This window comes from Corvus cornix, chromosome 4 (assembly GCF_000738735.6).
Source record: "Corvus cornix cornix isolate S_Up_H32 chromosome 4, ASM73873v5, whole genome shotgun sequence".
Classification (NCBI taxonomy): domain Eukaryota; kingdom Metazoa; phylum Chordata; class Aves; order Passeriformes; family Corvidae; genus Corvus; species Corvus cornix.
In genome coordinates this window covers 34,196,698-34,220,551 of record NC_046334.1, presented here as the reverse complement: position 1 = coordinate 34,220,551, position 23,854 = coordinate 34,196,698, and the positions used below count along the sequence as shown (strand labels likewise).

Sequence of the window (23,854 nt, the reverse complement as noted above, 5' to 3'; positions counted from 1 at the left end):
ATACACGTGGTTGGATCATGACTGTTGCGTGGCAAGAAGATGGAGTCAAATTGCATTTTTGACTTGAGATTGTTCTTTATTTTGCACTTCACTGTGGGAAACAGGTCACAGTAGAATGGCTAAATTTCAATAAATTGATTTAAATAAGTGTCTGTTAAAGTGCTTTGCTCAGTAGGGGATGAAAAGAGCTGAGGAAAGTAAGACTTCCTTGTGTGTTGGAAGAGGATCATTTCAAGTACAATTTTATGAATGACATAAGGAATGTTCTTCTAGTTATGTTAAATACATCCATCTGGAGCTTTTCAAACAAGCAAGATAGTACATAGTGAAAGGAAAAGTTTAAACTGTTCTTGATCTGCAGCTGCACTTAATTAACAAAAAAACTCCACAGTATTTGTAGAGTTACTCTGTTTATATTAAACAATCTCAGTGTAGAACTCGACATTTTAGTTTGATAAGGTACTATATAAGGTGCAAGAATTATCAGGCAAAGCTAGGTAGTCTAATTTCAATTGCACGTGAAGTGTCAGGAATGTATGAGTGTTAACTGTGAAGAGACAACATAATAATTTAAAATTTCTAAGAGGTATTACATGTCATGGAAAACAGTGGAAAAAATGGTATCTCCAAGTTAAGAATACTTGCAGTAGGTGATGACTGAAAATTCTTTTAGATTAGATGAGTATGCATGCTCTTGTTGAATTAAGAAACTTTTTGACATCAGCCTTCATCTGTGTACTATTCCTCCCACAGTCCTTGGTACTGTTTTACAAAGATAATATTTTAAAAGGCAAAACTTAGCTGATTATAGTGCAATTGATAATTGGAAACTTTGGAATGGCAGCAACTTTGTGATTGTTAAAAGCACTGTAAATCTAGTCTTCTAAAGTAGATGAAGCAATTTTCTACCTACCTGTGCTGAGCCAGGACAGGGTTTTCCCAAGCTTAGACCTCCCTGTTCCCCCAGATTACCACATACAAGGAGAAATCATTTGCTTTCTGCTTTCTTTCTGAAAAGGTTTTTCTTCATGCAGTTTCTGACCTTTCTGTAACATGGTGGGATAAAAGTATGAGTATCATGAACACAAGCAGTCGTGTCTGCTGGGTCTCTTTACTACCATTGATTTTCTTCGCCCAGCATGTTGTTCCTTCACTTGTACCTACAATTTGCATACTTATTATCAATAGGGCCATCTGTTTCTCAGAGTTCCCAAAGGACTAGTCCACTCTGTATGAGTCTTGGTAAAAATTAGATGGGAAAGCATAATTTAACGGTTGATAATATAACCTATCTACCAGTATCCATTTCTAATGTATCATTTGTGTGTAATCTGTTGAGAATAAATATATACAAAATTTCATCCACATAATCTTTCCTTTTTGCTTAGTTTGTGTGTGTGCACATGTGGTGTTCTTCCAGGATTGAATAATAATGAATAATTAGGCAAGGCAGTTGGGGATGTTTTCTGAAAAAATAGTTGCGATCTTTTTCATGAATTACTGGGAGCTCTTCATAAAGAACTTGCCCACAGATTTTAATTTGGATATATTTGCTGTATAGATCCATAGATTTTCCACAGATTTTCCCAAGACTCTTGCACAGGAAAAGTAGTTTTAAGTATGTGAATTGATACAGTGGCAAAGACAATCCTCAAGAGACTGTCAGGGGGAGACTTTGCATACTTCCAAGATAAATAAAAAGTTTAAGGGTACCTTTGGGCTACCAAGGGAAAGAGGCATGAAATACAGTTACAGCTGAACATTTTTTTCAGTAGTGTCATCAAGTTGAAATGCTCTGATTTATGGTTGAATTCTCTATTATTAGAAGCAGCATTCCCAAGCAGCCCTTTTACCTAGCTCATAAATTTCTGTTTATAAATTATGTTATAATTTTTAGGTAATAACATAAACAGAGAGGTTGCTAACCAGTGAAGGCTGATAATTGCATCAAATGGAGGAATCAATTTAATAATTTCTTTTGTGGTTTGTAAGAAATTAACTTGCCGAAAAAAAGACATAGGCATAGACATTGTTATTCAGTCTGTGCTGTTCCAGGTGTTCTCCGTACAGTAGAATATCCAAACTGTTTGGAGATTGCTTGGGTTACTGAGGGCCCTTCAGTACCACACAGTGAAGCATAGATGGATATCCCAGCCACCTGCAAGGCTGGTAGTGACATGATATGACAAGATCCCAACAGGATTAATTAACATGACAGCACACTTTAGTGATGATTCTACCTGTGCTTTCGGAAGTATTAAAATTTCTGTTAGCTTGGAGATCTCAGCACTGTGATCTTGCTGCAATATGCTTGCCTTTGAATGGTTTCAAAACCAGCTACTGCATCTCACTGTCCTTTTCATGGAGTTGTGGGTCAGGCAAGCCTATGGTTTTGCTATTTCCTCAGTTTCCATGGCAGCTGAGATCATAGTCTCCTCTCAAGGCTCATTTCCTTCTCTGGCAGACTGCCAAGATGGCAAGTCCTCTTCTAGCACGTTCCTGCGGGGCCACAGCACCCAGAGACAAGAGCTTCCTTTATGTACTGTCCTGGAAAGACTGAATAGCATTTGACAAAAAGGTGAAATAAGTGTTATAGATCATAGGTCATGAGAATAGCTGGAAGTACCAGAATTTTGAAAATGCTTAAAGGAGCAAGGTTTTTGTTGGTAGCAGGTAACAGCATTTGCATCTCTGCTGGCTCTAACTGTGTTGGGAGCTGTGTTCTGTGTGCTACACACTTAGCTGTGAAAGAAAGATAATGTACTTGAGCGGCTGAGGGGAAAGCATGCAGGAGATATATAGATAGATAGATAGATAGATGTATATATATAAATGTTGTTCATGTTATTCTCTTGTGGATTGCTGGGGTAAAGGGAGTATCTGCCTGCACTAGAATGCATCATAAACAGGTAATTCAAACTGTGGTGTAAAATAGACTTTTCATTGATTCTTTGTAATCTGGGAATTGTCATTAACTTTTCCTTTGGGCTGAATGGTGTTTTGCCATCCCATTGTGCTTTCCAGTTTATTGGTTAAGTGAAAGGGCCTTATGGGGAAGAAAGCCTGTAAAGGGTCTTTACATGAAATAGTGAAATGCTTTGGAGTACACTTTATTCAGTTACAGACACAACTTGCAGAATATGAAATACAATATTGCTAATACTGGGATGTGTTGATGTGAGTGTTACAGTGACAGGCACGATATTCATCACACCAAGAGAAATCGTCTACTCATTTTAGTTTCCAATCTCTTTACTCTCAGGAGATTTAGTTATTTGCGTGTGTGGTACTAGGAATCTCTGGCAACTATGAGTTCACCCCTGTAAGCTTGGGGAGGAGGAAAGAAGTTAAGTGAGTGTTCCCCAAAAGACAGTTGGACAGGAAATAAAAAGGGATGAGTCAGAGGAGAGGGCTGTAGGTGGTAATGGACATTTCATAATGCCCGTGATGGAATGTGTGCTTTTTGTATATGCAGGGCAGCAGTTGGTAGGGATAAATACTTAAATCTTCATGTACTTCTTGTTGGCACTTTGAGCAAGGAAAGAAAGGATACGTGCAGACACCACAACATATAGGAGCTCATTAAGGCTGTGCAAGCTTGTAACTAACCAGGCTCAGAAAAGTGTAAAGGTTAGTCCAGCGCTGAGCTATCCTAGATTTACAGGTCCTGCTGAAAAATGTGTTAACTTTCTCTTAGATTTGAAACAGACAGTTATGATATTGACACATACTGTAATTTTCACTAAGGTTGGTATTCTGTGAATAATAGGCTGTGGTACTAAGCTGAGCTATATATAGGTGAAGTTCTAAGCTGGTAGATCAGCTGCAGATGAAGAGCAGGAAAACTTGAAAAAATGGGCAAGGGTTGCTACCCAGCAGAGAATTTTAATGTAAGCATAACTGTAAACATGGGACAGTGCTTGTGGTTTCAGGTGAATTACTGTTATAGGAATCCTTTTTGTGTTCCGTGTTTGTCAAAACTATTTAAGCCTAACAGGTAAAGGTGAAAGAAAGAAGAAGAGGTGCAGGCTCTGTCTTCTTCAAATATTTCTCTTTGCTTTTATCTCAAACCAGCTGCAGGAGACAGTTTACAAAGGAGATTAATTCAGTTGAGACCTAGTTATTGTACAGACCATTGCAAGATTCTACTGCTTACAGCTGGAAACCGGTGAAGACTCTCTCCATATGATTTGTCTAAAAGTTCTGAAAATTAGGAAATTGCAAAACAGTTTTGGGCCAAAAATCATGTTTCAAGTAAATCCCGGTTTCTTTGAACACTAGAACCTAGTGACTAATCTTGTACTTACTCATTGAGCCTAGTGGAATCTGATAAAAACCAGTCTCTTTTTCTTCTTCCATAAGTAGAAGAAAAGTATTGTGTGAAATTGATTGGATGCATTTAATCAATCAATGCTTGGAGGCATTGAATTATTCGGTGCATTGGAGGTGTGTGCAGTTTTTCTGGGCAGATGTAGATCTCTCTCATTTATGAATTCCTCACCAGACATAATGCCTCCTTCCCCCACTGTGAAGGTCCTGCTATGCTCTTGCCAGTTCGTTTAGGTGAATTGTGCAGATCAACACAATGGTTCCCTGCTATGGCAGAAATAGATTGCATTTGTCTCTGCCATTGCACGTTACGATGGAATAACAATGTTTAAAGACCTGACAGCACTTACTTGTGTAATGATATCAAACTATTTCTTTGTTGGATTTTTTACCTTCTCCAATCATTTATTCTTAGGTTTCAGAGTAAGAAACAGTAGTAACGGGTTTCCAATAAATATTAACTAGGCCACAGATTCTGGTAATACTAGCAAGTCTGAAAAAAGCCTTACCCCATTTTATTAAAGGTTAAGGTGGGAGAGGCAACTTTTTCATGGTAAAAACATTTCAGTTACAGATGTTTATCACCTGGAAAATGATGAGAATTCACTAGTTATGAATGGAGAGTAATAATAAGAAAGCATTTCACCAAGTTAAAAGTAAGAAATAAAAAATGATAGTGGCTCTTTTTCTATTAACGCTCCACAAGGCAGGTTGCGGAGAAATGTGCAGACTCTGGACATCTGTAAGGTGCACAGCTGGGTAGAGGTGAGTAGTGTAGAAGGCCTAATGGTACAGAGTTCACTCTCTAAGAATTAGTCACTCTTAAGAGTTTTGTTAAATGAAGTTAGGTTTAGTGACAATGGTTCCATGCCCCAAGCCTGTGTGGAGTAGGATCTGAATTTAGGGATTAATAAAAATGCTGTAGTATTTCTGCCTGTGGGTGCAGTCTTCAAGTTACGACACTTTCACTGTTAAAGCATGTTAAAGAGTGTCACTTTATTACAGACTCATGGAAGCTGATAGTGGTAAAGATATTGCATCACCTAATCCGGTTTATTAAGGTGGAGGAGTTGGATAGTTTCATAGATTTTCTGGTAGCATTTAATCTTGTTACAACTTCTTTCAGGGTTTTGGTTTAAGTGACATTTTGGAGTGCTCATTTGGTTCAAGTTATTAGTTATCCAGACCATTATCGTGCCTTGGACTCTTCCTTCTTCCAGTTTTCTGAAGAATGTGGAAAACCAGTCTAACATTTTATATGAGGTAGATTATCGGAAGTTCTTCCCTGAGTATGGTCACCTTAGTATTTTAACTTGAGGAAAATGTTCCATCTCACCTTGGAAGTGATGAGTGTTGGGCCCTGGAGCATGAAGTGGATTAGCCTGGGTCATGCGACAGAAGCTCGGAGTAACACTAATTCCACTCTGTTTCTATTCATGCGGGTACTGCGTGGCTGAGATTATGCCCCCAAGCATAAAAAGTGAAGAAGTCCAAATATGTGAGAGGCTTATTTTTCCTGTATGTGAGAAAAATGCACACACATATATAATGCATACATATGAATGAATATGTACGCATGCATATGTATTCTTCTTGTTCATATTGTATGGATACATGTATCCCAGATTTTCCATCATACTTTTGAACCTGAGGTATTTTGCTATTTCCCATCCTTTGCAATGAAGGAGAACAGGGGTTTTAACTTAGACTTGTTACCACTAAATTTCTGATTAAAAAAAGAAAAAGGATGTAATTGCAAATCTGTAGTTGTATTCAGTAGTCTGAGCAGTTTTGAAACCAAATCTATTAGAGCTGATATGGAAGATTTTCTCATTTGGTTAGAAAAAAAGGAAAAGAAGCAGAGAAGAAGGAACAGTATGGCTTTGTAGCTTTCCTTTAATTTTAGGTGCTGCAGTGTTTTATTATTTAAAAAAAAACCCCAACAAAACAAACAAGCTTTCAAAAAACTGAAGCAAAACAAAGGACTTGCTTTGGGTAGATTTTCTGAAAGTTGCAAACACTGCTATTTAGGATGTCATCATTTCACATTATAATGCTGCTGAAGAAGGCCAGCTGGTGCAGTTAAGTCCCTTATTGGAAATTTTAGTCTGATTCATTACTGTGATTTGTAGTTGTACACAGAAACACTTAATCATTCTTATCCTCTAAGCTCTATTGAATCTACTGAAGGCTTTCTGTTTCTTTGCATAATTTGTGCTGCCAGTCTGCAAGCTTGGCAGTGTTTCAAGCTTGTTGCATTATCTGTGTTGGTTTGCACAGGAAGTGATGCTGCACGTAGGCTGAATTTACAGTAATTCTTTGTAATAGGCTAATGAGCAACACTGCTTCATTCACAATACAAACATTATATAGCTTTGATTAGACCAATTATTGTGTAACTATGCCATTGTGATCATACTTGCACTCTACAAAGTACTGAAAAGGAAATTTGCTTAGCCGTAGCTTAATTGAACTTGTGGAGAAGATAATTTGGACTTTTATGTGCTTACGAGAGGTGAAAATTTGAATATGTTGGAGATTTTTATGTGCTATGCAATTTAATTTATTAAAGTAAGAAAATGAAGCTTCTTTTTTTACTCTCCATTTCAATGCATTGGGGAGGAAAAAAGGCGAGTAACACTGTGCATCATACATTCTGCGTTTGTTGTGAAGCCTGTTAATTCCTTGGTGAGCTTGTGTTTCCTCCATGCATTTTAGTAGGAATTCTGGGTACACAGCTAGAGGAAAACAGGATCCTCTCATGGAATTCATTCTCCCTCTGTATGGAACTTTGCTAACACTAGTGGAAGCCACCTATGTTGACTACTTTGTATATTGCAGTATCAGTGTTGTCCGTATCAGCCTTACTATTTATTAAGGTTGTAAATAAGCTATACAATATTTATACTTCTTGCTGCCCAGCTTCAAAACTCAAAAGTTGCTGTCCTTATGGAAAAAATTTATCTGACCCCTGCCCTCCCCAAACTGTGTCTGTAGAAATCAAAATTATTAATTTTTTACTGTTTGGGTTTGGTTTTGGTTTTTTTTTAGTATGTCAAGCAGACCTTAAATAAAGGAGACCTAAACAGAGCCTTTGTATTCTATCTGTTAGCAGAGCAGGTGTTTTCCCCTATAATGTCCCCATTCAAAAATCCATGGTATGCCTTTTTTTAAGGAAAATGTGGAGTCCTATGCTAGACTAAATCATATGGACTTAAGTTAATTTAGTAAGTCCTGGGCCTATTAATATTCTACCTGCTCCAGTAAGAAGCTTGTTCAGATTCTCAGTTGCCTGTAGGAGTGAGAGGGTGCACTGGATATCAGTGTGCATGATGAATTTTTTTGTGATCATGAGAGTTCTACTTAGAAATTCTGCAATGAGATTATAAATTAGGATTGGAATTCTTTTCAGAGAAACGGATTTCAGCTTGCTGTATTTCTCTCTGTCTTGCTTATGGTGGCTGAAGGCACACTCAGTTGTACCACCTCCTAAGAAGCAGTGAGTTAGGACACTTGTGTTCATAAACTAGATCACAGGAAAGAATGTGACTATCTAGGAAAGCTTTGCTGGTAGATTGTGCAATTTTGACTAGTCCTGGGGGATGTTCCTGTACCGTCCTGTTTGTAAAACATGGTGTGTGAGTTTTTGTTGTGTTGTTTTAAAATGGTCTTTTCCCTTCCAGTATTCCTGAGAATCTACTTTAAAAGATTGCTTTTTTGTAAAAAAAATTAGGAAGAATGGTGAAGACAGTGCTTATAAATTATTTCTCTGCCCATAACTGTGAAGTCGTGATTGCAGTCCACAGCAGTAAGACTGTGTAGGACTGTAAACACTGAAATAATACAAAATAAAAAGAATAAAATATTTGAATATTCCTTTATTAGAAAAATTAAGCAAAGTGAATTCAGGAACAATTCAATGCCCCTTCCTAAAAATACCTATTGAGCTTGTGATAGGTTTTTACGGTGCTTTAAAAATTAGCTGTCAGAATGTGTTTTCAGTGTCCTTTATTAGGATATATTATCAATTCTAAAGTAGCTGGTGCAAACATTTGTAATCACTTAATTCTTAATTTGGAGTTTCTTTGTGGGTTGTGTGTTCAGGGATTTGTTTTTTTTTTTTCTTTCAGTATTACTGAAATACTGTAACATTGGGTAATGGAACACAGTAGAATTTCAGGATGCTTATATATGAAGGGTTCTTCTACAGGTTTTAAAACTTGATTTTGGTTATAATGAGGTGGTTTTATTACTACCTAGCATCAGTTCTTATGCATTTCATTTTATGTGGAAGTTTTGGTTCATAGGTTGTGTTTATAGGCTTTGAATACATCTGTTGTTCTGCTATGTACCAGAGGTGGGAAAAGGATAGTGTGTGAAGCTGAGTAGTGTTCAGGGAATAGAAAGCATTGTACTAATTTCCATTTATGTAAAACAATACATTTAAGGTTTCCAATATTGAGAAAAACATTGTATTGTAATAATTATAGTATATAATACTATAATAATAATTGTAGCAGCTGGAGGTCTTTGTCATCATTGAGTGAAGTATGTGCATATATTGCGACTTTGCAGTAAAATGTATTACTGCTTTTGGAAATCAAATAGTGTACTCAGGATGCTAAAGGCATGTCAGGAGTCTCTAAATGTTTGTCTTTGTTACATGGTCAATTATATAAGGGGGTTTTATGTCTGGTAGTATTTTTATCTTTTGTGTAAAATCAAATGCCAAAACCCTTTTCATGTGTCCAGATTGTCTAAAGTAGGTTTGCTTTAAAAAAATGCTGTAGTCTGCTACAAGAGAACAGAAATATTTTACTTGGGTGTGTCGCTTTTCCCACAGACTACTATATATTCTATATTAGATCCTTATGGCCTAAAAAAAATTACCTTCTCATTTTTTATTTTTATTTTATTTTATGTCAAAATCTACATACTGGAATGCTTGCACCACACAAATACTTTTCCTAAAACCCCTACGCATCTTCTCTATTAGTAGTAGTAGTAGTAATAATAATAAATTCTTATAATCACAGTACAGTTAGGGCTGGTTTTAAAGCTTGCCTTAATTCAAGCACTGTCTGTCTGGTGGTTTCAGGGTTGTTTTGGGTTTATTGTACATGCACAGACTATCCACACATGGTGTGTGGCACTATAGATTCTGTGTCTGGAAATCTCAAAGAAATACTCAAATTCTGTCTAAACAAAACTTCTGAGTGAGGAAAAGAAGAGGTTACACCTGAGGAAACCTGAACTCAGAGCAGCTGTGACTCCAGCGTGTTCTGGTTCAATTCCTTTGAGGGATACTTCTTTAAAATATAGACCTTCAATGATACATTTGAACATTCACGGGCAGGTACACTTTGGGGGTAAAATTTATATAAGCATTTTATAATAGTAGATGTGGTTTTTTATAAGATTGCAAAAGTGCACAGAATTCAGGATGCATCATAATTTTATAGATTGAGTGTTGCCTGAAGTTCCAGATGCAATAGCAACAATGCTTAAAGTATAACACTTTTCTAATAAACACAGACTTGTAATTCCTAGACTGTTCCATAAAGCAATAAAAAGCAGACAAACAAAACCACCCCCAAACAAACTAACAAATTACATAGAAAAAGAAGTGTCAATTCTCTCCTGTGTTCAGGACAACTTTTCTCCACTAACTAAAGGAGTAAAAAGATTAACAGACCACTGAACTGGTTCATAGCACCTATGGATCAAGCCATCCAAAATTATCATCATGAAGGATATGTAGTCATCAATCCTTAATTTTTTCACTCTGATTTAAAATTATTTAATTCTTTGTGTTTTCAAGCATAACTCTGTGTGTGGACATCATTTTTCTGTTCTACTTTCTAATTATTATTCTTTCTCCCTTAGGTGTATATTATTTTAGTTCAGAGTCTAAAATAACAACTGTTGTAAAATACGACCTTTTGAATCTTAGAAATAATGCCTCTGGGAAAGATGTTTCATAGAGGAATACACCTACGTGGACTTTTTCTTGTCAAAGAGTTTCATGTGTGTCAACATTTCAGATAATTATTGTAATTTAGAGATTACTTCATTTCTTGATCAGCTGAAGATCTGGGCACCTAAATGTTTCTGCAAATATTTGCATATCTTGAAGAATTCATTCCCCTTGCCTTTGCCTTTACCGTTTGCACATTAATTGCCAATGAATGTTTGTAGTACAAAGATTTGCATACTTATGAAAGCTGATTTGAAGTTTTGATCCCTAAATTGAACACAAGGTATGTTCCAAGCTTTTTCTGTTGGGCCTTCTTTTTAAAGATAACCCCAGACATCATCTCTTCTTCAACCCCAAACTCATTGGTGCAAGATAGAAGCAAGTAAGAGAAAAGATTGCCTGAGAGGAGATTTAAGCTGGGGAGTAGAGTGATAAATGTAAGACTACAGGAAAGTAATATCCTGAGGTTGTCAGTGTTTGATTTTGCACCATTGGGCATGCTACTAAAGTCTCTAAAAGGTATGGAGGTAAGATCCTCTGGTATGGAGCCAAGATCCTCTGGATCATCTTAGATATCATAAAACAAACTTATATGTCAGGAAGTAGGAGGTGAGGGCTTGCTGTTCCCTTATTCATTATTATAGTTAACACTGGAGACCTTTGTACTTTTGACTTTTCTACCCATACAGTTCTTTCACAGAGAACCAACACTTCTAGGGTAGCTTCAGCTTTTTTTTTTTTTTTAACTGATTTGAGAGGTCTAGAAAACTGAATTTCTTTCAAATTCTAGAAGTGTACTGACATCCAGAAGTTTTATGACATCATACAACTATTTACTTCAAAGCACAAATGCAGGAGGTTTTTTACCTACACTGCAGTACTTCTGTCATGCCCTAATTCACCTCTCCTATCTTCAAATGGTAAAACAAGATAATTTCTGATAGGATCAGTAATTGCTTATTCTTCAACTGAGAAGCAAACACAAAGGGTCATTATGAAAAACTTGGAAAACTTATGCAGGTGCAGTAGATATAAAAACAAACAAAACATGGAAATTCATAAAGAATGGTAAAGAGAATAGTCCGTAAATGATAAGAAATCGTTTTGAGGGAGGTCCCACAATGTATTTAATAGCTGTGTTATCTATGACCACCTTAATAAATGACACATACCAGAAACAGAAACACTTCTGAGCATTGAAAATATGATCAAAGACCTAAAGAGACATTTGGAGGAAGACACTGGAAAATGGGTGCTTAACTTAAAGCTAACTTACTAAGAATGACTATGACAGGATTTTATTTCTGTAATCATGGCTCAGTTAGTTTAATTTACTCTCATAATGGAGGAAAGGGAAGAATACATGAGGCAGTAGATTCCAAAGAAATTTTAAGAACCTGTTTAATTCTGAAAGACACTCCTGCCACAGAGCTCTTGGTCCACATTGTGGTTAAAAGGAAGGTTGAGAAATGTGTGTGTGAAGAACTAGAGGAATCCTCTAAGCTAGCATGCAGGTAAGACAGCTAACTTTCTGGCATGTGGCAATCCTGTTCTTCACAACAGAGTTGTAAGTTTTGCCTCTGGTCACCTTACTCTTAAGTTCCTTCTAGCTGTTGTTTTCAGCTGTTCCTTTCCAGCTTTCCAGCTGCTGTCTTAAAAGGAGATTCTATACTTGATCAGCAGACTGGACACTAGTCCAGTGAGATACCACAGTTTGCTGTCTTGACAAAGTAATTTAGACACCAAAAGATAACAGTTATTTAGATATGCCTGAACCTATAAAGACTGCAGTAAAAATAAAGGTTGAGCAAAATTATGAAGTAGAGAGTTAAAATGCCACTGGAAAAAACAGCACTGTCCCCTCTCAAGATTTTTAAAACAATCCTTCTTTTGTGCAAACAGATGCTTTCCAAAGCAAATTATGAAATGCTTTTTTGTGCCCCTCAGTGGGGACAGACAATACCTATTTCCACTTGTCATTTCTCAATATATTATTTTTTCCTTCTTCCATGTAACCACAGCATTTTTATCACTCTTACTGCATTGCGATTTTGGGACTTCAAAGCTGAATTTGTGGTTGGTCTTCTAAAGCAAAATACTTGGAAACGTGTTCAGCCATGAGGCTGAGTGGTGAATTTTTTGGTTTGCAGTCATGACTTTGAAGATGAAATAAGGCAGCTAAACCAGGAACAATACTGTGTTACGGTATGCAGAGTAGGGAGTGTCAGTACTCAGTGCCAGCTGAGGCACCAGCAAGGACCCCAGTTATATGAAAATGTAGACCCTCTAGGAGTAATTAAACTGAGGAAAAGGTGAAGCCTTAGGTGTCTGATTTTTCAGCTTTTTCTGAGCAGTTGGAAATAATTTTTGAAATACTCAGAGAATTTTCCAAATTTTGTGTGCTGCAGAATGAAGACGTCAAAGTACAAACAGAGCCTTGAAAGCTGAACTGCAATTCCCTTTGTGTTACCATCCCAGAAATATTGATTATTGGTGTTTTAGCTTTTATAATGTGTTTTTGTTTATCTAAGATTTGCTCTCTTAGCGTTTTTGTTGTGGTTTTGTTTACTCTTTTTCTGTCTCTTCAAATAATTCTTCTCACTTTTTCTATATTACTTTTCTTCATCACAGTACTTCGTGATTTCACTAAGCATGGCTTAATGTTTATGCAGTCATGTCCAGTAAGATATGCTTTATGGCGGCTTGAATGGAAAAAGAACAGATCATGTATTATCCTGTAGGTACCATTTTATGAGACCCACATCAGAGTAACTGAGGAAGGAAGAAAGAAAAAGTAAGGAAGACCCTATACTGTTGATTTTGATGAACATTAAAATAAAAGGGAAAGGAATTAAAATTGGAACATTGCCGACTTTTTAATGGCAGAAGAAGAAGTTATTTCCAGTTTTTTTGCCTATCGGATTATTTTATGGAATCAAGTTGAGTTTGTTTTTTCTTGCAGACATAAAGGGAAATATAATGCCAACATAAATAATAAAAGAGAACTTCTGTCATGCTAGGCTAAATAATTTGAAATAGCATTACAGTAGTTAGTAAAACTACTTTTGGCAGTATTATTGACAATTTGTTTTTCATTGATATTCTGGCACACATACTTCATCATGGATATGTCTGGTTTGTATTAAATTTTCATTTGTAACATGATCTATTTATATGTGTGAATTGTCAGACTAGAATAACTCACGCTTTAAATCTCTTTGATTTTCTTGCCTCAAGCAATAGCACAAATAATCTTTTATGTTTTAAAAATACCTTCATTTATAGATGCCAATGAAAGTAGCAGGGTTTTGTTTTAAACTGTCCGGTTTATTTCCAACACAGCAATAACTGTGTCTATCTGTGTGGGTTTAATAATATATTTAATATATTAATAATTAATATTTATGTTCTTTTAATATAAAAGAATATCAATAGAATAAGTTAGTATATTCCAGCAGATGATCCTCTATGGTTTATAGTTTGAGAACCTGTTTTCTCTCATTTATCGTCTTACCATACACTTGCTGCTCTATGTTTTGTCTGAGCAGACCTCTACATGATAAAAGCTTGTCAGCTCTATTTTCCCACTTTCTGATGTTATCAGGCATCATTCATAAACTCAGAAGATATGATACTGGCAGAAAAGATAATACCAAGCTGAAAAGCCTTTCTGTCTCTTGTTTGTTTGTTTTTTTTCTCCTCTTGCTCTCCCTCTTCAGGAGTGAGAAAATTGGTGCTGATAGGTGCTCTTCCGTCTGTCTAAAGAGCACTTGAAAGATTACAGTACAGTAAGCTGACAGTTGTCTACATGATCTAAAGGAATTCTCTCTTTCACAGACATGCCATAGCTATGAACCAGTGCCAGAATACAGGAGTTTCCTGAGGTACTGATTCACGGATATAGATAATTCTCTTAAAAACTCATGAACTGTAAAGCAGTGTTGTTTGTAGCTTGCAAGTGCTCTTTTAACACCTGATTAACAACATCATCTAAAAACATCACAGCGTTTGTCAAAGGTGACCTAGAGTAACCACAACAGCAAAACTAGTTTGAGATAATACTTCTTTAGTTTTAATTTAAATACTATAGAGATTTTACTTGTAATCCTGAGCACCAATGCATAACACAATTTTCTGTCCATGTGCGTGCTATGCCTTAGAATCTTTAACTGCAGACATGTTGTTGTCTCTATGCTTTTGAAATTGTTTTGGCTGTAGAATTAAGGGCAAGTAATTCTAGCTCTAAAATTATCAAGACAGCTGGCCTATTTCAAGCCTTATTCATAATATGGTTTGGGTTGGAAGGAACGTTAAAGTCATCTAATACAACACCCCTGTAATGGTCAGGAACACCTTTCACTAGACCAGGTTGCTCAAAGCCCCATCCAGCCCGGGCCTGAAAACTTCCAGGGATGGGGTGTCCACAACTTCTCTGGGCAACCTGTTCCAGTGCCTCACCACCCTCATAGTGAGGAATTTCTTTCTATATCTGATCTAAACCTACCTTCTTTCAGTGTAAAGACATCACCCCTTGTCCTATGTGCCCCTGTATTGCTCCTCAGCACCAGGCAGTAGATAATACATAAAGAGGTCTATTATGTCTATTATGTGGTTTTCTTGTTTAGCAGAATTATTGATTTAGATGAGTACAGTTCAGAGTTGTTTAATGTAAATGGGTGTAGGTGGTGGGTGCAGCATCAACCACCCAGATGGACACGCTGATGAATGGAGTTAAGTACTATACAATAAAAGCTAAAGCAGGGGTTGTGGAGGAGGGAAGTATCACTCCCTCCACAGCTATGCTAAAGAGCAAAGAACATTTGTTAAAATGGGTGGCTACAAGGTTTTGTGCCATAAAGGGACTCTGAAGCAACCCGGGGTAACTTGTGCAATTAAGGGATACTCAGATCCCTGAACATGAATGCTTTGAATGTTTTCTTTGTAAAAGTGGCTTATTATTCCTCACAGGTGTAACGAGGAGCTCAGAATAGTTAAATACAATCTGGAGAGACAGATTCCTTATGTCTCTCCTTAAGTTTTTCAATTTTGACTCAAAGTATATTTCTTTAGTTACCTTCTGTACTTACTATTCAGAAAGAAAAAAACCCAAACATGTTCTTTTGAAATTGATCAATAACAGATATTTTCTACCTGTAAGCCTACCTAAAGAATGGAGTATAGAAAACATAAATTTAAGTCATTAACACAGCACACATATGTTGATAATATTAAAGGAAGTAAATGGAAATCCTTCTTTCCGATATTGATTACTGTGATGCTTGTAAATGGGTTTTTCTGCCTTCTTTTCTGTCTGTATTTTTAAGCAGACACTGTGACTGATCCTGCATGAGGGAAGAAGGAGGTGGGAGCATGGGCAGCAGGGGTGCAACTTGCACTTGCCAGGCAATGAGAAAGATAGATTGCATGAGAATCGCTCTGCAGAGTTCTGAATCTGATGAGTGGAATATCAATCTATTCTTATAATGGTGAAAGAACGTTTTTGTGGCACCCAGTGTTTTGAGCCAATAGAAAAAGTAGCAATTTTCTAGTGAAAATTAATCTGTAATTATGTTCAACATAAAGTAGTGAGTGTTGGAAGAGTAAACATCCTCATAGTAATATTAGTCAAACTATTGTTACTATTTGTCTGCTTTGGGTTGTAGAGGTGATTATTAGTTATTTGATTGTTTCATTTATTTTAATTTTTTTCATGTTTAAGTTATTTTTATTCGCTCATTTTTTATGAATCAGAAGCATTAAGATGCTCTCTAATGAGAACTGTGTCTTAATTGGATTATCAAATGCAGGTAACAAAAGGCATCATATTATGCAAAACAGATTCTGAATTAATAACTTTGAATTCTCTATGAATAATAGACATATCACCATTGAAAAATTAAACCAATACCCTCACTTGCAGTTTCGCAACATGCTGATGCTAACAAATGAAATTATTGCACTCTGCTCACTATTAGGGAATTTTGGATTCCTGTTCAGCAGACTACTAAGAATTTAAGATGTGACACAATGCTCTGGTTATTAGCTGTAGTTTTTAAAATTGTCTCTATTGACTGAAGAGAACTATTTTCTGTCTCAAAAAAAAGGGTTTCTGCTTTATTAAATAATGTGTTAAAGAAAAAAGAGGTTACTTTTGCTTCTGTGTTATCTGTTTTGGAAAACATTGAAAAATCTCTGCTTTTCTTTGGAACACAAATTGATGTCTTTTTCCAACAGAACTAATACATAGTGAATATATTTATATTCAAAGAGGTAAACTCTTCAAGGCTGAGTACACACACAAAATCTATATAATGTTCTATCTTTGCAAAGTAGAAAGTGATAGGTTTGTGAAGTGTTTAGAAATTCTTTCGGCATTATAAAATGAAAACAGTTCTGAGAAAAGGTAATATCCCCAAGAAATTATTAAAACATTGCATTATGACAGGGTCAAGCACTTAGATTAGCATAAAAAACACGAAAGACATTTGCGTATCTTGGCAAGTGATCAAAAGGTAAAGTCTAAGTTCATAAGTTAATATGCACTCTTAAAAATCTTCCTAAAATACATAATTGCTTTACCAAAGTGTGGTATGTTTGTGTATGAATCTCAGTTTCTTTTGTAATACTGCATATATGCTATATCAAGTAAATGTGTACTAAATTCTTTGAGGCTTCAGTCCTGGAATGACTTAAAATTTTGAGCATCCCATGTAGTCACTGAAGCTATTCAAATCTTCACAACTTTATTACTATTAGTTTCTGTTGTGAAAAATTTAACTCTTGATTATTAGTGAGATATTTCATGGAACGTTTAAGATTTTATAGATTAAAATAATAGAGCCTTTTTTTTCTAATTTTAGTAACACTTAAGTAACTGTAAGTTAGGAGATTCTTCGTTTCTTACCGTCTGGTCAGTGAGTAAAAATGCATATATCCACTGAAAGGAAAGAAGTCATGTTTAGGTTAGTTCTTACATGAAGTGGAAGAAGTCCTCTAACAACTTGAATTAGGAAAAGCAGTAGGGGAGTTGATAAGCTTAAAAATTACAGATTCAATGATAATTTTTTTATGATCTCTAATATGTGAAAACAATATTTAGTAAAGGGGAAGCATCTTTATAATTTAAATTACAATGCATTTTCATATAGTTTCAAAGTAATTGAAAGACCTTTTTCTGTAACTTTACTGTTCTCCAACTCCTATGTTGGAGACCAAAATAGCTATGCTGAAGAGCCAAGTTAGACATCATGTAATAGGTGGATCATTCTGCTATGTGTAAACACCTGCTTCATCCAAGGTTTCCTTCCAGTGTATGGTTAACTTGTGAAACTATCATTGTAATCTTTGCTCTCTGGACCACTTCATTCAAGCAGTTTTTACAGGGCATAAAGGCTCTGTAAGCAGAATACATGCTATCTAAAAGTAAAAAATACTTATTGCTAAGTGAACACAATATTTAGCTAGAACTAATTTGCTGTTAGACTATACTGACAATGCTCTCCACCTTGCAGTTGATCTGCATCTTGCCAGGTACTCAGTGGGTCTTTGCTGGCCAGACAGTTCCAAGTATAACATGTGTTGACTTCCATGGCTCGTTGAAATGAACTGATCCTCAGTGTTGTTTAAACTTCTGTCTCTGTTTTTGGTTCTATGATTTTATAACTTTTCATACTTGTGGCTTGTTTTCCCTCCGCTCTGACTGACCTTGTTCAACAAGCTTTGTTCTGTCTGCAGTTTTAGCTTTCTTGCATTGCGTGGCTTCACACTACATAATTTCTGATAGTTCTTCCTCACAATTTAGTAGTTTCCTCAGAAGTATCCTGGGCTGCATCCAAAGCAGCGTGGCCAGCAGCCAAGGGAGGTGATTCTCCCCCTGCACTCCATTCTCCTTAGATCCCACATGGAGTGCTGCATCCAGCTGCGGGGCCTCCAACATAATAAGGATGTGGACAGGATGGAGCGAATTCAGAGGAGGGCCTGGTCTAGAGGAAGGTGTCTCTGCCCGTGGCAGGGGTAATGGAATGAAATGATCTTTAAGGTTCCTTCAAACCTAAAATGTTCTATGATCCTATGACTTCTGTGTTGTGGTGCAGTCTTTGTTTTTTTGTCATATTAAAATGGTACACTTGCTAACTCACTCAATCTAAATATACCAGATACTATTCCAGGAAATTTTGACAGCATTACTTAAAACTTTTTTCATTCATAAGGTTAAGATTGTAGTTTAATATATAGACATACAGAATAAAGAAACTATCTTAAAGTGTAAACTTTTCTATTTAATAGTACAGGTAGGTGGAAGGAGTAAGCAAGAATTTATATCTCTATGCTATCTACTTATTTCTGTTCACTGGTGCAGACAAGTAAATAGCATTCTTTTAACGTGCTCAGAAATAAATATTCTTCTAAATTCTGGAGCCATTCTGAGTATGTATATGCTTAGTGATCCTTACAAAAACAGTAGATCATATATAATTTTCTAATCTAATGTCTCAGGCACAGATGTTGTTGGAAAAAAAATAGCTGAATTTTTGTAATCTCACACTTGCTAAACACTGAGATTGGTTGTCAATAAGTACAAATGTCTTACCAACAATGTTAAAGTTGCTAAAATGTATTTTATTTTTATTCCCACAGTAATTTTACTAATTTTTTTTTATTTATCTTATTTTTATTCAGTTGTTATTATTAGTTTCTTCACGTGGATTTTTATTCCATTTGTTAGGCATAGTGGAAAGTAATGAAACAAGTGAAAATAGTATAGACATACTCAAAAAGACTGGCAGAAATGAATTGGGAGGTTTTTGACATTTGAAAGAAACATTTTATTAGTGTATTGACAGCTATAGTTTTCTTCCAAGAGGCTTCTGCATGGAAAGGCAGCTTTGAAGGAAATTCAGGCAACTCTAATGAAAGAAATTTAGATTTTATGATACAAGAGGTTTTTCTGATTATGTTAATCTGACACAGCCTGATTGTGTCCCCCAAAGGCCATGGCAAAACATATCAGGCAGACTCTCTAAATTGGAATAACTCTAAAATCTCCTAAAGATGCTAATGTAGTTATCAGAGAAGAGTTACAAGATTTCTTTCAAAGATTATTTTTTAGTAACTCAGACTTTTTTCTACCAGTTTGTATTTGAAAAAATGCGTTTGAAGGTTATCAAATCTAGCTATAAAATACCATTTTTCAATTGAATTGGGTACTCATGCATTTTATAGCTACCATTAAATAAGTCATGTTGCCAAAGAGTTGCTCAAAGCTAAATTCTAAATGGGTTACATTAAGTATTCTCAAAGTATTTGCAGGCACAATCACCGTGTATACAGGAAGGTAAGTTTATGTATGCAAACAGGTACATAGGCTAGAGTAATTGGGCAGATTGGCTAATTATGTTTCTAGGCAGGCATGCACAGTTTGGGGTATGCAAATTAATGCAATCAGAAGTATTGCTGGTAAATTAAGGCCATATATTTAATTTTACCTTTTAGGTGTCAACGATGTCAGGTAAGGCGGAGCTTGCATTCAGTAATAGTTATTTTATTACAAGACAGGTACCAAAGCCTTTTCAGGAAATTTTTGGTGGAAGAGGTTGACTTTCACATGACATCATATATTTAATGTGACAACATATTAACCAGTACAAGAACACTTAGAGTGATTGCAGTAGAATCGCAGAATTTTTTTCGCTGCAAGTTGCAGTGGTCTGGGTTTTCTTCTTTCATATTGAATTATAATAAATACAAGGAAGAAATAAATGATTTATTAAAGCTAAATAACTGCCTTGTTTGCTGTTTTTTCTTGTTTAAACATTTAAAAATGTAAATATATATTGTTTTATCTGCACAGCTCACATAAGTAATAACTTACGTAATAACTATATATTATATATATGTAATATATATATATAAATAACTGTAACATGTTACCGTTAAGTTTTGTGCATATTTCAGGATATTGTTGGCAGACATCAATGATCATAACTCAAGATAATTTTTATCATCACAGTAGTTTCTCAGTTATTTCCATGTCAATAGTTTTCATATGTGATCATTGCCTAGCTGTAGAAAACATAACTCCCACACCTGGTTGCAAAGAAACAGTCAACAAAAACAAATCTGATGCAGTTAAATAATGGTGAAAGGAAATACTTGAGTATATAAGTAAAATGCATTATTCAGGTATTTAATGAAATGCACGTATCTACCGTAACTAGGATTAAAAATATTTTTAATTGACTGTTCATATTTGCCTGTCAGTGACTGACAGTCAAAAGTAGCTGTTCAGCAGCTTTGATAATACAGTCCACTTTCAGCATCATTGTGCTAAAGCTTCTGAATAGATATCCATACAAACCATATCCATGACCAGGTAACTCTGGATTGATACCTTCCAAGTATCATTTTTTAATAATTTCTTTATCATTGTACCTTTCATTACAATTTTGGAAAAATACAAATCTATCTGTTTTTTGCAAAAGTATTTTTAGTTACGTAGAAGCCAGTTTCGGTAACAGTGATCTGCTGAAGGCCTCAGAGGAGTTGTGTGTAAAAGAGGAAATTTGACGCAGTTCACCTTAAATGAGTACCCTGGGACAGTTTGGATTTAAAAGCCTAACAAAGCAGAGGTTAGTTGAGGAAGGTAATTTATATGACTACATCAAATATTTTCTGTTTTCTTCATACCTCTCTACTTATCACAGAACTGCAATTTCTATGTTCTGAGCTTGTTCTAGTTTCTGTCCTTGCGATCCTTTCTGAGACACCTCATTTTCTTTTCCTTCAGGTGATTTTACTTCTCTTTATCTAAAATGTTTTTTTATTTCCTTTTTCTTCTCTTGTCTTCATCAAGGGCATGCACAAGGGTGCACATATACTAAAACACTAAGCACCCCTAGTCCTTTCTTTGATATATTTTAGGCATCTACACCAGCTCTCCCTGTGTGTCTCACAAATTCTGCTTCCAGTTTCTGGTTTTTGCTGATGTCAGTGAGCTTCTCTCTGTTGATGTCTGGAACTTTTGCAATTGATCTGTACAGCATTTTAAAGTTACTGTATCTCTGATAAACAGAAATTGAATTATGTTGGTATGTGGGATGCTGGTCCTGTCAGTAGCCTCAGGCTACTGAGGCAGTTTGGGATAATTGTGAGCTATAAAAGTAACAAGAAGTTAGAGAAAGATGCATCCATCTATATAATCTAATGATGCTGGAACTCATGTGAATGATTGGAAAACTCTCAGTCAAGTGAAAGGAGCAGCAGTAGTCTGATTATTACTATATATTGTACATGAGCAAAGATACAGTTCAGGGGTTTTTTTTACTATAATAGAAATGAGATGATTTCTACTTAGTCTTCAAGTTATGCAACTCATCAAAAAGGATTGTTATTTATTGTTAATTAAGGTGGTATGTTTGAATTGTTTCCTTTTTAATACTTCCTGGTGGACATAAAAACTTCCTGTATTGATATTCTAATACTCATTATGCTACATGTAACTGAAGCTATTTCTGGCTTTTTCAATAGTAACTGACAGTGTCTGTGTACAGCATCTCAGGTTCCTGTTTACATTGTAAAAAAATCTGTGCAGTTCAAAATTTCATCACACAGCATAACCTGAATGTAAACTTCTATGATTCCTGTGATTTTTTTTTTCTTCTTCTTCTAAAAGACCACATTTACAGCCAAAATTATTCACAGCATATAAACATTCCCAGCTTGGAAATGGGCTTTCATTTTTGTCATCACCATTTTACTGTTAGGTGTGTGCTTTTTAGCCTTTTACTCCACTCATTATAAAACCAGAGGATGAGGAGTTTATTTTCTTGTGTTTCTTTTTATTACTTCAGACAAGTTCTTCTCAAACAGTGATTCATTACTAGCAAAATAGTTCTTGATTATCTGTAGGTGAACCAATATGAAAGAGTTCTGCTCCATTAAAGAATCTTTGATTTGAGGTTTTATAAGTTTGAACATTTGCGTGTGTCCTCGTAAGTCACTGCTGTATTCTAAGTGTAATCAATTTTAGGTTACTCATTAAAATCCCAAGAAGAAAACACAGTATAAAAATCACGCATTATTGTTTATTTTTTTTTATTTATAGGCAAGAAGTTACTTCTTCATATATTTTTAGGTCATAAAGGAGCTGTTTCAGGATACAGTGGTTGCTAAATCCTTTCATAGTAAAAAAGAAAAAAAAGGAAAAATGAATGAATACAAATTAATTCAAAGCTACAGAGAAAAAGCATGTCTGTCTGAAGATGTCCATATGCCTCAAACTACAAGCTACAAAAGTAATGGGAAGAAGCATCAGTAACTTATTTTAGACTTTTTGTCTGACCCAGCATAACTTTCTCCTAAGTTGAAATGATCCATCTAGCTCCATATAACTGTTTATATGAGGATACACATGTATGCTTGTGTAGATTGAATCTGTGCTCCAGTGGATTACCTTTTTTTTCCCTTTGAACTTTATATTGAGTGTTGACTGAATTTTGCAATGTAAACAGTGAAAGGCAGTGTTCAAAGTGGGGCAAACAATACTCTGAAGGACACCTGTTTCTAGAGAAGTCTTTATTATATAGTTCTCTAAAACTTAAAGGTTGCCTCGTTAGATACCAGTGTTGATACAACAGTTCTATTCATACTGTTTAATAACAAAAAGAAGAGTAACTGCCACATAATTCCAGCGTCTTTCACTGATAAGTGTAACAGTCACCAAAGCATCATCTTAATTATCTCTTTCTACTCATATGTCTTAGAAAGTGAAATAATATGCAGGCATCAAGTATCACTACAGTGAGTAAAGTACAAAGGTGAAGAAGTTTATACCAAAGACATTGGCAGTTCTTTACGTAGGAGAAAACTTTATGGTTCAAATTATGTATGGCTTACTGTTTGTAAAGGCTCATTAAAATACCCTGAATATGTTCTATTTTTACTACTGCTTATCAGAATTACATACTTTTTGTTTACTTACAGTATGAAAGAGGCTGGTTTAGGCCATAAGCAGTGGAGGGGTGGTCCCATTTCATCAAACTGCAAGCAGTGTCCAGTAGTTTATACCAATCCTGTTTGTGGATCAGATGGTCACACATATTCTTCTCAGGTAAGAATTGAATAAAGAACTAAATTAATCTTTCATTGTTCCAGTCAATTCCAGCTTTTGGAAAATAAAATACTGTATTATAACACAAACTAATACTTACTTGTTTTGGCTAAAATAATGTATTACGGAATGCAACCTACAACGATTCTAGTATATTGTATGATGTAAAGGTGAAATGGTAGCAAATCCTAAGCAACATAAACCAGTAATACCTGGAGCAGCAGAGTGTAAGAGTGCTCCACAATGTAATGGAACACACTAAGTGCTCCACAATGTGACAGACACCATGGCAGGGTTTTGAGGAAGCAAAAAAGTGTTGGGTGTCTCCAGCTGGGGGTAGAATAGGCATATTAAGTCAGATTTTCTAGTTGAACATTGAAGGTGGGCTTCAAATTCCAGGCGCTTAGATATACACGTAACATACCCAGAAAAAAAATGTA

The 23,854-nt window shown here is 35.6% G+C and overlaps 1 protein-coding gene across 2 annotated transcripts in view; it reads left to right on the top strand.

Annotated features, from left to right (window-relative positions):
- The window catches only part of SPOCK3 (SPARC (osteonectin), cwcv and kazal like domains proteoglycan 3), a 171,380-nt gene that overhangs the window by 75,735 nt on the left and 71,791 nt on the right, over positions 1-23,854 (top strand). For both annotated transcript variants that reach the window (XM_039551262.1, XM_039551261.1), the window contains one exon: positions 23,288-23,414. In XM_039551262.1, coding sequence (XP_039407196.1) covers positions 23,288-23,414 — 127 coding nt within the window. The remainder of the gene's footprint in view (positions 1-23,287; positions 23,415-23,854) is intronic.